Here is a 15126-nt window from a genome sequence, read left to right on the forward strand (position 1 = left end):
CAATATATTTATTTGGTGCTTAAGTCTTTAGTTCTGTGATTGTTTTTTAGAGATATTTAGTGTAAGTAAAATGAGGTTTATTATACCACTAAGTGGAAAGCTAATGAGCCTATGTGTATTTCAAAACTATGCATACTGTGTGTATGTCTTTCAGGGAAAAATATATGTAATGCATAGAGATGTTCAGTTTAGTTTTCCTGAAAATCAAACATACCCGAACTGTGAGATTCTGAATCGAGTCGAGTCTCGGAACTCTTCTAGAGTTCCGAGTAGAACCCAGTTCCGACTCGGGTCTGCTGTAAGTCCAGAACTTGATTCTGAAAAGTGAATCTCAAGTTTTGGATTGCATGTAAACAGGTCCAAATTACATGTATCGCAAAAAACGGGACTTGGGACCTGATTCAGTAGCATATGCAAATGCAACTACGTACACAGATTGAACAATTGATAGCCATTGCGCATGAGTATAAGCCGCACTGCCGGTGCGCTGTGATCGCACTGTGATTTCGGACACACAGAGGAATCCATTGCAGAGTGAGTGACAGGCTGTGTGCCATTGGGATTTGACGGGGGAGTGGTAGGAGAAACGCAGGCGTGCCTATCTGTATGAACACCATTATTTGAGCATGCATAAATTAGCCACTGCAATTGCATATGCAGATTGAAAGCACATAGGGTGTGCAAAGATTTGCAGTGTCGGTGGCAGGTCAGACCTGGTGCAAATTTTGCGTAAGTTGTCGATGTGTGACGATGGTACCGATGTTTACACAGAAGAGGGAAAGTGGACAGATGAGAGAAAGCGGCAGTGGGCATCTTAATGTCAGCTCAGCATTATCATATTTTCTCTGCTGTGTTCCGTGCGAATTCACAGCTGCGAATGCAATAGCGATCCTTACTGAATCAGGCCCTTAGTCACTCTTGCCCTGTCCGGCTGTGCTCTACCAAGGTGTGCTCATCTGTCCCAATGTGCTGTCAATCTATTTCCATAAGTTTATGAGTGCAGCCATGTTATCTGTGATCAGGTGAGCAACAATTTCCAGTTTCTACCTGTCTCCTGCACTCACATGTCCACTTCAGCCTATCTCTGACAAGAGGGCCTTTTTAATCCTGAACCTGACACAAGCACCTTATTGGCACAATGTGGTTATTTACCTTCCAGTGATCTCATGCACTTGTGAGTTTGAGTTACCTCTGATCAATTGCCTGAACCTGTGCTGCTGGATTCCTGCTAGCTGCTGCCTCTGAGTATCCCATCCACTCTGCAGTCCTGCGCTGTATGCTGTTTCCAAGCCTGCACCTACCAGCCTGTGTTCAAGCACCAGTTCCAGTCTGGCTCTATTACTATTACTCTCACCAGTTTCACTCCAGTCCAAGCCTGCAGTCCCACTTCGGCTGGCTGCTGCTCACTCCGGCTCTTATCCAGTTCATCTTTTGCCATACCCCATTTACTAGCAAGTCCTTTGAGTATTTCTCTCCTGCTCATTGCAGATTCAAGTGGACATTAATGCCACTGCACTTCAGTTTACTCCTGACCTGCATTATATTGCATTTAATCAGCAATGCAACTCCAGACCTACTCTGGTACTTACTACTCACTATACCATCAGTACCTTTATCAATGGTCATTGTTGCCTTGTGGGTCCTCACCTAGAGCATTGGGGTTCATGCTGAGTTTCTTTTACATCATTCATTCTGGTTGTTGGGTACTGGGTGCTGGACCTAGTCTCCTCCTTGAGGATTTAGGTTCCAGTGATCCAGCTGTGATAATCAGTCTGCTGCATTTGTTAGCAGATTCCAGGTGTGCTACTGATTACCTGAATTACTCGCTGATCTGCTACCTGAGTTCTCAAACACTGGTTCCAGCCCCTTATTCCTTCGTTCAAGGCAAGGAGTTCAGCTTCATTCAGTTGGTTCCTGGAGCAGACTGAGAGCGTTGCACGTGTCATTGACCTCTCCAAAAGCCCCAGGCATTTACCGCATGGGTCTCACCCATGAGTAGACCTCTCATCCAACCACAACAATTCTGCTGCAGCCCATTATCCCAGTTCACAGGTCCTGACTCAGATTTAAAAACCCAAAACATGACAACATGATTTTAGCTGTTCTTATCAATTTTAAAGAAATCCAAAAACAAATCCAAAGCAAAACACATGAGGGTGGTTTTGCCAAAACCAATACATTTGAGGATGGCTTTACCAAAAACAAAACACAGGGGTCAGTGCACATCTCTAGTTATACAGATCAGGATTGGGCATTTCTCATTTATCTAGTTATATGTATGCTAAAACACATTAAAATAAAATCTCTTTTCTTTACATGTTTAAGTTATATTACATGTATTAAATTTTAATATCTTTTCTTATACTGTTGATACAATGGATTTACTAAGGATTGAAAATGAACAGGCTGTTTGCAGAGCTCTGTTGAGCCAGCAGCGGGGTCCAAGAACTAAAGGAGGCATGGCCAAATAAGGATGCATGACCAAGCCTCCTTTGAAAAAAAATTAATGGAAAATACTATGCGACCCCTGAATGTGTATTAATTATCTGGGCCCTACTCTAGCAGGCATGGGCCCCTGGTGGAAATAGCCTGTTCTAGAGTATTTAAGCTCTGTTTTTGCTTTGCCACACTACTGAATGCCGTTCAACACTGAACTGATATATTTGCATTTAGTGGAATTTATAACCTGTGTGTAGAATTAACACCACACTTATCAGTCTATTCTGCTGTATGGTGTGTTTAGGCCATGAATGGGGACCCTTCAGCCTAAAATATATCAGAGAAAAGTACAAGATTTTGTGCCAAAATGCAGAATGAGGAAGTCCGGAAAATTTTGTTCATCCCAATGTACAGCTAAGCACTGATGCTTGTACCCAATTGTGCCATAAATTAAATACAAACCCCTGAGCATTCTAATAAAAAAATAAAATATCTGCCTAATGATGTAGCTTCAGAAGACTGTACAAAAGAGAGCATATACAATTAAATGTGTCAGTGATTGACAAGGAACCTACTTCAATAGCTTACAATCTCATTATGCTTTAATATAGAGAGAAAAAAAATGATGATTATACAGTTGGCTTTTATTTGTCAGTCTACAGATAAATCCTTTATTAAGCAATCAGGCTATTAAGAGTCAGTGTAAGGGTTTCTGATGTCATCCCTTCATTTTATAACTAATCCACAAACTGATATAAATCGTATTTCACCAACAAAACTACATATTCCGAAAGAGCCACAGATATGTTAGCAGAATACACTGCTTACCATCTACACATGATGGAGCTGCTCTTGTCGTCCCTGCAACTTGTCCAGGGAAACAGGAGCATTTTACTGTCTGTGACCGTTCCTCGATCTTGTTCTTATTGCAGCATCTGTGAGCAGCGATCACTTCACATGTGCCAGGTTCCACGTGAACTGCAAGAGCAAAATACAAGGGAAATTCAATAAATCAGGAAACGGTTCTGCATCTATAAGGTAATCAATGCACAGAAGTAAAGCAAATCATTGTACATGAGATGGAGTAGTGACAATGGCTGGGAAACTATTACTTGCACTAAAATATTCAAACAATATGTCAGAGTAGAGCTGGGCTGATAAGCATATTATGTGCAGTACAGGGTAGGGTATTGTCTGTTGCTTTTTATTGTTTACTCGAGTCATTGATTGATGACTAAGCAGATATGGCATCCACTTACTACACCTTGTATTTGTATGGTGGGTACCAGTGGTGGTTCCAACTGCAGCACAGACCAAAATTCAAATAGGAAAGCCAGTGAGTCCCAGCCAGCAATGTTTGGGTTGGCAGTTAGTGTTGCTCCCCTATTTGAATGTTGGACTGCACTGCAGCCCCACCTCTGGAGTCACCACTGGTGGATACATTACATTTGGTTTCCAAGTTGAAAGCACTTGATCTCCTGGTCATCAAACTCTGGGCATTGGTCACCAACTGCAAACTAATCTCTATATAGTTTTTAGTTGTCTGTAACTAAAATACTGCTTTTTGTGCCCTGAGACTAGTCTTTTGCATTCAAAGGTAATATTTTACTATGTTCATTACTGGTGTTTTTAGTTTCATTATGATCAAGTTTGATTTTTAGATATTCAGCTGTATTCTTGAGTGAGGTCTTCTTGAGTATAAAACGACTTTAACTGAACATTTATGCAATATATATTCTTTGAAAATAACAGAAAGAGTTAACTAATATTTTTGTTTGTTATATTGTTATGCTAATATGATCTTTACACTGTCAGTGAGCTCCTTCTCCATGTGTGTGACTATATGAAAGAAACATAATTTAAAACTGAGACATTAGATGTAAACTGGATTCTATGGTGATAAACTAAGTGCAATTATAAGCTGATTTTATGTTTTGTTTGACCCAGTAGTAAATTCACCCTTCATCTCACACTCCGGCATTCAGATCAGGAAGCGTGCCTTCATTTTATGATCTGATTTTCCTGTCATTAACATTCTTGCAGTGTGTTCCCTCTGTTCCATAAAATAATGATGACCTATGATAGCATAAGGAAAGCACAGCAAACAGTGCACACTATGAGTCTGTCAGGCTCTTTAGGTTCTGATCCACATTACAAATTAAGACAGGAGAGCATTTAAACAGAAGAGAGCCTCTTTGCCAGTTATTTAACGGAAGCCTCAGATGTTAGGAGACATAAAACTATAATAATAAATATAATGTAGGAATTCTAATGAAAGGCAGAATTAAGTAACGAAAATTCTATTCCAATCTGTCGAGGTCACAGTTTAAACAAAGCGACAGATCTTATATTAGATATATAATTTTAAATTTGATACGTCATTTAAACAAGGCAATATTGCATGTTATTTGTATTTTACAATTACATCCTAACGTGCATATTGTATGTTTATACAAATTAATTTTATTTCTGTTTCTGAGTTTTGTATACTGACTTGTTTTATACAGAGACATATCACACCAGTGTACAGTATATGTAGGCAAATAAAAATATAGACCAATCATGGATTTGTTCCTTGATTAGTTAATAAACCATTCTACTGTAGTAATGAACCATTCTTTGTAGGACGAAAAATGATAGCATAAAGATCATGTTGATTTGGGCAGCAGTGCTGTAGGTTGAGAGGATACAATGGTGCATGCAATTCAAAAATTCCTTGTGCAAGCACTTTCCTTCTGATTGTGTGCAAATTGGTAAATACTGTACTTAAGATGCAGTAAAACAAGCAAATAGTTTACTGAATGAAGACAATAGACCTTTCTGACTAGAAAACACACTAGGGGTAAATTTACTAAGAGTCAATTTTGATTTTCAGTCGATTTCCAGTTGATTTTTAAAATGGGGTATTTCCTACAGTACTTGCAAAATTAACTCAAAATCCACTGAAAACAGACTTTAGACTTAGATAGAACATTGGCCCTCATTCAGAGCCGTATGCTCTGAGCAGAGCGCACGCTCTGAATGAGGGCCGTCCTCCATAACTATGGAGCGTCCTCCTGGACGCTTGTATAGCTGTGGGTCACCACCCACAGTCTATACGAGCGTGCAGTTTGATGGCTGCGATGGTCTTGACCATCGCGACCATTGAAACTGCGAGCCGGAGCCTGCGGTTGAGGTTTTCAACCGCAAGGCCCGGAGTGATTTTGTCTCTATCAGAGCCAAAATCACTCCCACTGACATCACTAGTGATGTCAGTGGGCTGGCTTCTGACGGTAGGCGTTCCCTTGGGAACGCCCCCGTCAGGGAGGCACGCCCCCGGCAAGCCCACCAAAGGGGGCGTGCTGTCAATCAACATCGACAGCACGCCCCCTTTGATCAGACACAACGAGCGAAGGAAAGTCCTTCGCTCGTCGCGTCTGGCGCATGCGCACGACGGAGCTCCCTCCGTCGTGCGCATGCTCAGTGCAGAACATCGACCCACTTGCCAGCTGACAGCCGCTCACGAGTGGGTCTGAATCAGGCCCATTGTCCAAACCATCAGTTCTTTAACATAGAGTTCTATACCAAACCCTTATTTACTAACAGTCGATTTGTAAATTGACTTCAAATAAATAGACACATCTGAAACAGGTCTGTTTAATTCTAAACCATGTGCAATTGGCTGAAGCCTCATTATGATGCCTATAAAAAGGGACACAACCATGTGGTGCACTCTGGCTGTATTCATCATGGCAACTCAAGGCTGTGCAATGCTGTGTGTTTTCCTGTATTATGCCAGTCACCACCTGATTGAAGAGACCCAGGAGTAACAAAGAGAGGAACCTCAGCAGCTTATTGAGGTACCCCAGAGTCTATGCAGGCCTAGGTTCTTCCGTGGTTGGTTAAACCTCAATGCATTTTCTGCTGGCGAGATCATACAGATGTTCTGCCTCAGCCATTCCAACATAATGATGCTGTATGACCTCGTTAAGAAGACTCAATTTCAGCAAGTGCACGGTCACATGCCGTATCCGGCCTGCACAAGCTGCTTTTTGTTTTTACTATCCTTACAATTGGCTTCTTTCAGTCAGTGTCTGGGAAAGTGATGAGCATATCACAGTCAACCTGCTACATTTGGCTTTTATGCCTGCCTATTGTGCTTGCTGCAAGCCATCCATATAGTCATCCATAGCTAGAAACAAAAAAAGACACTAAGGCCAGATTCTCTTCAAAGGAAAAACGGACATTGTGTCTTGCATTAGTTTTGCCAGCAGAACTGTCATCATCTGACTGGGATTCCTGCTCCTCCCCCTGCATAGTTTCATCAGTCTCAGCCTCCTCCCTATCCTCCACTCTCTGCATCCTCCTGTTTCCCTCCATTTAAAACACTTAAGTACACTTAACATAAGATAAACAAACATGTTTACAACACAAACTATTGTTACACCACCACTACTCACACTCAACACACACACAGACACACACACACACACACACAGAAACATTGACAAGACCTTAAAATAAACAGCCTTTAAAGCAAAATAAAACAGAATTCAACCTCACAGAAAAGGACGGACAATTAGAGAAGACAACTTTCACCATTCAATACAACTGTTACCTACCCAAATAATCTGCTTTCTCCTGCCAACACCTTGCTTATCTATCCAAAAACTACACACTCCGTTAGCTAGGGCAGTTTTCAGCGTTTTTATGTGTGTGGGGTCTTACAGTGCATGCAACATGTTTTGGCCACTAGGTATGCATTTGTCTAATGAAGTCAATTTTGAGTCGATTAATAGTTGATTTTAGCATCTATTGAGTGTGAATTCACCAGATTTAGAACTTCAGATAGAAATCACATCACCAACTATTTCATAATAGAACCAAAAAATTATTCTTAGTAAATACACTAATTTTAATAGACACACAGGAGTCGATAATCGGTCAATTTGAGTCGATTTTAAACTAGATCCAAAATCGACTTTTAGTAAATTTACTCCCAAGAGAAATGGCAAGGATGTGATTACTCATATGCAATTAGCAAAATGTAATATTTCAACAATTTAAATAAATGTTTTACAACAGATCATATCAATGCTGTAATATTTTTGATCATTGTTTTACCAGTATTTCCAGTATATCTGCTTTTACTGTGTCCAATTCTGTCGTGTATTTTAGCTATTCTTGTCTAATTGCTACTACTAAACAGTCTGCCGAAACTCGCAATATAGTCAGATTATAAGAACTTCTGTTGTGTGTAATCAACCTTACTTAACCTCATCCCTGTTGTAGGTTATGTAACCCACTGGGTGAGCATCTCCATGTGTCAGCAATGTTTACTCTTCTAAAGTTCTATGCACTTCAAAGAAATTAACAAAGTTCATTTATACAAGTACTGTAGCAGCAACCAATTTTTTTGCTACCAATGCAGTTTTTTTTTTATTACATTGCCACCATAACCCAATTATTCCATGGCTTGTATGTTATACTACTATTCAACAGATGGTGACTGTCAGCGGACTTTATTCAAATATTTAACATATATATTACTTTTTACATAAGCTAGAATCAGAAGTTCAGATTGTAACAGATTCTTTCAATTCTCTCTTTCGCCCCTGGAGTCTGAACTAACTGCTGTCAGCACCTGCCTTCATAATTTGGACTGGTCTTTTACTGCAAACTCTGAACTGTGTATATTATCCTTTTCTGAAGCAAAAATGTTCTAGCTAGAAAATCAGCATTGAATGCTACACACTGTACTTTAACGTACATTGACGGGACAGATTGGCTTACAGAACAGTGCATGTGATTTTCTCAACATTATTTAAGACTGGGACTCAATTTAGTGGTCTACATCAGCTACGAGTATTCTTGCATCTTATATTCTCATTGCAAATAACACTCAGACAGTGTAGATTCACTGGCGAAAATTCATTTATTTCTATGACTTTGATGGTACAGGTTGAGTCTCCCATATCCAAATATTCAGAAATATGGAATATTCCGAAATACAGAATATTTTTAGCATGACTGAGAATGTGAAACCTTTGCTTTCTGATGGTTCAATGGACCTGATTCAGAGCCGCTCACTGTTTGCAAGCGCTCGCTCTGAATCAGGGTGGGGATTTTTTTTTCCGGCCTGCAGGCCGCTCGCTATGCTGTGGTTGACCACCCACAGCTTTTGTGAGCGGCCTGGTGATGGTCGCGATTATAGGTGTATATAGAACATAACTGTATTCTGTATTTAGATTTGGGTCCCATTTTCATTATGGTATGCAAATATTCCAAAATACGGAATATTATGATATCTAAAATACCCCTGGTCCCAAGTGTTTGGATATGGGAGACTCAACCTGTATAAATACATACATGATTTTTTTTTTAATTATAGCTATTAGAACTTACTGAAAAATGCAGTAATAATAAATAGAGATACAGATCCCCCACCAAGTCCCACCCACAAAGATGCAGGATCTTGTGCACATATAATTTTTTTACATCTCCATTAGAGTATTGGACAATAAATATATACAGTAGTAGACCCACAAGAAAAACTGTACAAATAGAGCAATCAACTAGTTATTATTTGCTATTGCAAAGCTTTGATTCAGGTAATCTTCAGTAAACTTGGCGGTTAGGTATACAATAATTGAGTGTGTGGACAGGTCAACAAAGGGAACAGTCAAAGATATATCAAACACAACAGTCTGAAAAGTAAAAAAAACAAATTTCCCTCTAGCTGAAACACAGGGTGGGAAAGGGCAGGGTACAAAGTATTAAGGCAAATTTGAGAGACTGGCAGGGGCTACAATAATGCACAAAGATTTCAAATGTTAAAATCAGAGTCATAACAGAGCTTAACAGTACCCAGTGCTGGCCTCCCTCCCTTTGCACATGACTTCGAACATAGTGGGCGAGGGTGCCAGCAACCGGAAGTGCAGCAGTGCCTTGAGTGCCACAGCAATACTAGCTGCAGGGTGCCATACTAAGAAAAAATAAATATATATGGTAGTTGCTCAAATCAGCTAATTGCATAACACAGGTGCTTGTAAAGGGCGGGGTTTACACTGAACACGGAAAAAAAAAGATTTGCCCCCAGCACACTGCAGCAAAAACAATACTTAAATCCTACATGATAATAGAGATTTAGAGGTATTAGTTACATACATTTGCAAATATATGAATAAGCGCCAGGCCAATCGTCAAGGCTCCTCTATACTGGCGTCCCTAACATTAAGGGGTTCACATCCAAGAAGCAAGGCACCCCAAAAAAATGCCAGCCAAGGGCCATCCCCAGGGCATCACATGTTGTATACCCATTTATAAAATGTTTATAATAATTTTCCATATAATTACTAAAATAATTATTATATATTATTTTGGCAAGGATGTTCTCTAATATTAAAGTGAAGACTTCTATTTTTGGAACAACACAATCTATGGGCCATATTCAATTAGCCGCGATAAGTCGCTTTCGGCGAAAAGTTTCCACCGATGCCATAATTTCGCTAGGCGAGAACTTATCTCCATATTCAATTGCAAAGGCGCGAATAGTCTGTGCCGTGTAACCAGCAGAAATGATTTGCCTCTGAATGCAGGCAAAAAAAGTGCAAAATTAGGGGTTTGAGGTGCAAAGTACACCCTTGCAGCCTTGGGACAGTCAAACTGTCAAAAAAAGTATAATGAAAAACTTTAGATCACCCCAAAAAAGTACTTTCGTTTTGGGGGCGAAAAAGTTCAAAGTTGGGGGACAGACTTAAAAACTAGTGAAATAGATTCCAGGGGGTCCCCAAGTATGCCCCAGGCATTTTTTTTATTACAGGTGTTTGCTGAAGGTGCATTTTTCAAAAAATTGAAAACCTCACTTCAGCGATTTTTAACCATGCTTGCACCCGTTTTCATGTACCCCGAGTTTGCTGGGACTACTTATTTTTACCAAAAAAACTGTTAAATGCTATTCTTCACCACTTGTGCAAAGACGCTAAAGAGCAGCTATTGAGAGCATTTAAGCACAACTAATACCTTCAGCAGGGCTATTCGGGTGTATCCATATTGATCCACCATGTCAGTGCATCTTTTGGGGGGGGTCAGGCTGATTTCCCCAAATCTGACAGCACTTTTCGCCTGTTTGAGTTTCGCTGGGATGCGTTTTTGCGACCTTTGGAATTGAATAGGGAGAAAAGCGGCCACGTGCACGAAAAGTGTTTTCTTCAAAAACACGCGATGTAGGCAGAAAGTACGGCAGGCGAAAGGACGGGACTTTTTGCGGCTAAATGAATACGGCCCTATACGGCAATTAAAAGAAAAAAATACTTTGAGACAGACAACAATTTTTCTCAATGGCAAATGAGTTGATCTCTGTTCAGCACGCCTATGTATTTACTAGCCAGTAAGCCAATCAGAACTGGTCGATTATATGAGATTGGCTAAACAGTGTATTTTATTGGTTCTCTAAAATGTAGTGAAATGTTCAGCAGAATTGGAGAGCATTTATGCGAACACTTGCAAAGCAATTTGTTGACAGTTTGGCCTAAAGTGACCAAGCTGGCCACCCATCTATTGGGGTTGGGTACGGGATACAAGCATTTGGGATTCCAGCAGTCAGGATCCATATGCCGGCATCCCAACATGGTTAGGTTACAGACACCTGTTGGTCAGTATCCTAACCCTCCCCCTCTCCCTAACCTTAACCCTCCCTTCCTGGTGCCTAAAACTAACTTCCCCTAGTGCCTAAACCTAATCTCCCCCTTCCCACGCCTAAAACCTAACCCTTCCCCTCTTAGTGTCTAACCCTCCCCCTAGAGACTAACCCTAACCCTTATCCCTTATGCTAACCTTCCCCCTAACCCTAATACTTACCTTCGGGATGCCGGTGGTTGGGATACTGTCAGATGTCGGGGTTCCGGCACCGGCACTCTGAATTCCCAGAATCCCTGTGGTCAGTATTATGACCGCATCCCATCTAATGGTATATCATGCAGTGCTTCAGTTTGGAGCAATTGTCTTTCTCTTACTACTGTATGTACATTGCTAATCAGGGACACTATCTTGAGGTTATGCTTCTGCTTCACTATATGAATGCAATTCTGTGCAAGATTTTGCAGACAAATGTGGAATGAGGTGTATATTTGGCTGTAGAGGTTTGACATTTTTATGGATATATTTTTCCAATTTTTATCTTTCATTAATTTAGTCTATTTGGTTCTTGATAATAATGGTTGTTTTTATTTTTTAATGTAATAGAAGCCTGTCAGTTACAGACTAATTCTGTGTGGGTGCCTGTGAAGTGGTCATTATAACAGACATAAATTTTCATACAAAATTATATAAAATAATAAATATGTATTTGAAATGCTTTAAAAAACACAAAATTAGTATGTATGCTGATGTGTTGATAGCCACAGTGCATGGATTCTTAAGTGAAATTACCAATTTAATGTTTGCTGGGGGGGCATAGCTGGAAAGAACATATTTTATTTCAGATGCAGACCACATAGATAGTGGACTTGTATAGATATATATATATATATATAAATATATATATACAGTCACCCACCAGTTAAAAAGCAGCAGAAGTGTGCATGGTATAAAAAGACTCTTGATTCATTAAACATCAAGGAAAAACCATTCTGACCATATATTACAAAGATAGATTAAATATTTAAAAGTGAAAAGCACAAAGAGAGAAAAATTCTTACTATGAGCAACGAGGACTTGAAATTGCAGTGATACTAAATATACTTAGATTAAAATCGTATATTTACCTAACAGTGGCTCTTGTCTTGGACACAGTCATGGCTGTATTTACATTTAATGACACATGCCTAAGGCAGCACTATGTGAGGAATCTTGTTTTTTTTCCTTAACTTGAATAAACTGCGTTGTATTTATTAACTTTTTTTTTCCTTTTAATGTTTATTTTCCTTTGCTATCTAGTCTTTTCTAACAGCCCATTTTTACCCATTTGACATCAGATGTAGGGTTTGGGTAATGTTGTAGGGCTGATTCAGATGGCGGCTTTTATAAGTGGATTCATATTGGCAGTGCTGTCAAAGATATGGCCAACTCTGATACAGGTGGAGATTCAGTTTTATTAATAGACTTGATTGTGACTCTGATTCAGCCCTAACATGTTTTGGTATAACAATGAATAATATTAATAATATCTAATGTATACGTTTGACTATATTTACTAAAGTGCAGGTTTATAGAAGTAGAGATGTTGCCCATAGCAACCAATCAGATTCTAGTTATTATCTTTTAGAAGGTGCTAAAATATTTTTTAAATGTATAATAAAAAACTAATCAACACATGTGTAAACACATATAATGAAAAGTAAAAATACAGCAGCTAGTTTAAAATTAGAATTAGTGAAAAATCCAAACTAAACACAAGAAAAAAGAAAAAGGTGTGAAACTGCACTAATAAAAAATATATAAAATTATGTTATATAACACTAGTAGGTCAGTGTCAAGAAACATTCCTAATAATAATAAAAAGAATAATAATAATAGTAATAATTATATTAATATCAATTTAATATCAATTGTAAAACACAAACACAATATAACACACATATGTATACAGTATACGAGGGCTGATTGCCTCTGTTTTTCTGCCCCATAGGTAGACGTGGCAACGCTATGCTGGTTACTGTGAAGCTCATACATCGATGTGTCTGAACCTGTGATAGGACTGCCATAGTCTTCTTTGTTTGGTGACAGCGAGTGGAAGATCTTCCTATGTTTCATCACGGAGGATGAGGAAGACGTGTCTGTGAGATTACGTCAGAGATGTGTGATTGAAATATGTTTTAAACTTAGAAAAAGTGGAAATGAAATTCATGAAATGTTAAGGCAATCCTATGGTGGAGAAACAATTAGCTGTGCTGCGGTACCGCATTGTACCAATTTGCTGAAGAAACAGTGGTTTTTGCTCCAAAACAATAAATACCTGACCACATGTTGCTGCTGTTGCATTGGCAGCACTGACTGATATTAATGGGACAGCACTGGAACACCCTCCATATAGCCCGCACTTAGCGCCCTGTGATTTCTGGGCATTCCCAACCCTGAAAAAACAACTGCGTAGAAAGAAGTTCTCAAAAGATGATGAAGTTAAAAATTCCACAGCTGCAACACTAAAAGTGATGTCACAAAATAGTCTACTGCACGTCTTTGAATCATTGTTGAAACGCTGCAAAAAATGTGTTGAATGTGAAGGACGCTACTCTGAAAAAGAAAAGTCATCTGATCCTGAATAAAAAAATCAGTCTTGTTAGTTTTCAATCAGCCCTCGTAAATTGCACATTTTAAGAGGGTTCCATGGCGCTAAGTTGGGGTATTTGGTGTGACTACAGCATATATTACATATATGAGGACACATCTGTAAGAGGGGAGGGGGAACACATTTAGGAAAAGATACATAACTTTGACAGTAGCCATCACTTTAATTCAGAGTATTAAAAAGCATTTTATTGTTGTTGTTGTTGTTATAATTTTTATTATTATTATTATTATTATTACTTGCGCAGGGCATTTCCAACACTGAAAAAACAACTGCATAGTAAGAAGTTCTCAACAGATGATGAAGTGAAAAATGTCACAGCTGCAACACTAAAAGTAATGTCACAAAACAGTCTACTGCACATCTTTGAATCATTGTTGAAATGCTGCAAAAAATTTATTGAATTTGAAGGACGCTACTGTGGAGTCATCTGATTCAGAATAAAAAAAATCAGTCTCATTACTTCAGCCCTCGTATATTCTTACAAAATAATTTAATGTGTAGCCTTTTAAAAATAGTTCATCACGCTTAAAAGATATATATATATATTTGAGATATAGCCTCACAGGATTGTCCATTTTGAAAATTATAATCTGTGGTATGGAACTAAAGTCCCAGAAACATATTATGAGACCAGCAAGAGAAAAAAAGCTGTTTAATTAGCAGATAATCCATCTTAAAATAAAGGTTCCCAGGTGCGGCAGCCGTATATGTAATCACCCGATAGACTAGGGATTCCTAACCACTTAGCACTGCAGCACCCCTCTCACGTGCCCCGACTAATTGAACCAGTCCCAAGCTGAGCAAATATCTATGTAATCACTCAATAAGTACTGTATATAGTGGTGGGTCTAGGGGTGGGCAGGCAGGGCTATTTCTCGGGGCACATGGCCTGAGGGCGCGGCAACAATGTCCCTGCAGGTGCCATCTAATTAGAAAGTGCCCACCTGCGGTGGTCTGCTACAGCACCGCCATCTGAAACCACCGCGGCGGCGCCATCTGAGACCACCTCAGCTCCATCGCTATGATGGCCACTCATTGTTTTGCATGGTATTCTGGGAGCGGCCGCGGGAGAGGGTGGAGCAGCAGCACACTGCAGCAGCAGATACACTTTTTGCTGTGCCATGAAGCCACATCCCCTTTTTGAGAGGATGCGCGCCTTAGGTGTTCGCAGAAGAATGCCCTCTTTGATTTGTGAGTGTTTTTTTTTTTGGGGGGGGTGCCAAAAGAAACTTTCACCCTGAGTTCCACAAGGTCTAGAACAAGGTCTTTTGCCTCGCCAGGACATCTCTATATGGGAAGGACTGTCCCGGCAGTACTGTAAGTATACCTGCATACCAGTGATAAAAATGCCATAATGAAGGCAAATAGGGGCGGTATGTATCACAATGTATTTGCAATACTTGATGTATCCTTCCCTA

The 15126-nt window shown here is 39.6% G+C and overlaps 1 protein-coding gene across 1 annotated transcript in view; it reads right to left on the reverse strand.

The window, feature by feature from the left end:
* TAFA3 (TAFA chemokine like family member 3) overlaps window positions 1-15126 on the reverse strand; it is a 436707-nt gene that overhangs the window by 81590 nt on the left and 339991 nt on the right. Inside the window, exon 3 of the mRNA XM_088454427.1 lies at window positions 3268-3417. Coding sequence (XP_088310553.1) covers window positions 3268-3417 — 150 coding nt within the window. The remainder of the gene's footprint in view (window positions 1-3267; window positions 3418-15126) is intronic.

Source organism: Taudactylus pleione, unplaced genomic scaffold, assembly GCF_031769625.1.
Source record: "Taudactylus pleione unplaced genomic scaffold, aTauple2 ptg000615l, whole genome shotgun sequence".
NCBI classification, from domain to species: Eukaryota; Metazoa; Chordata; class Amphibia; order Anura; family Myobatrachidae; genus Taudactylus; species Taudactylus pleione.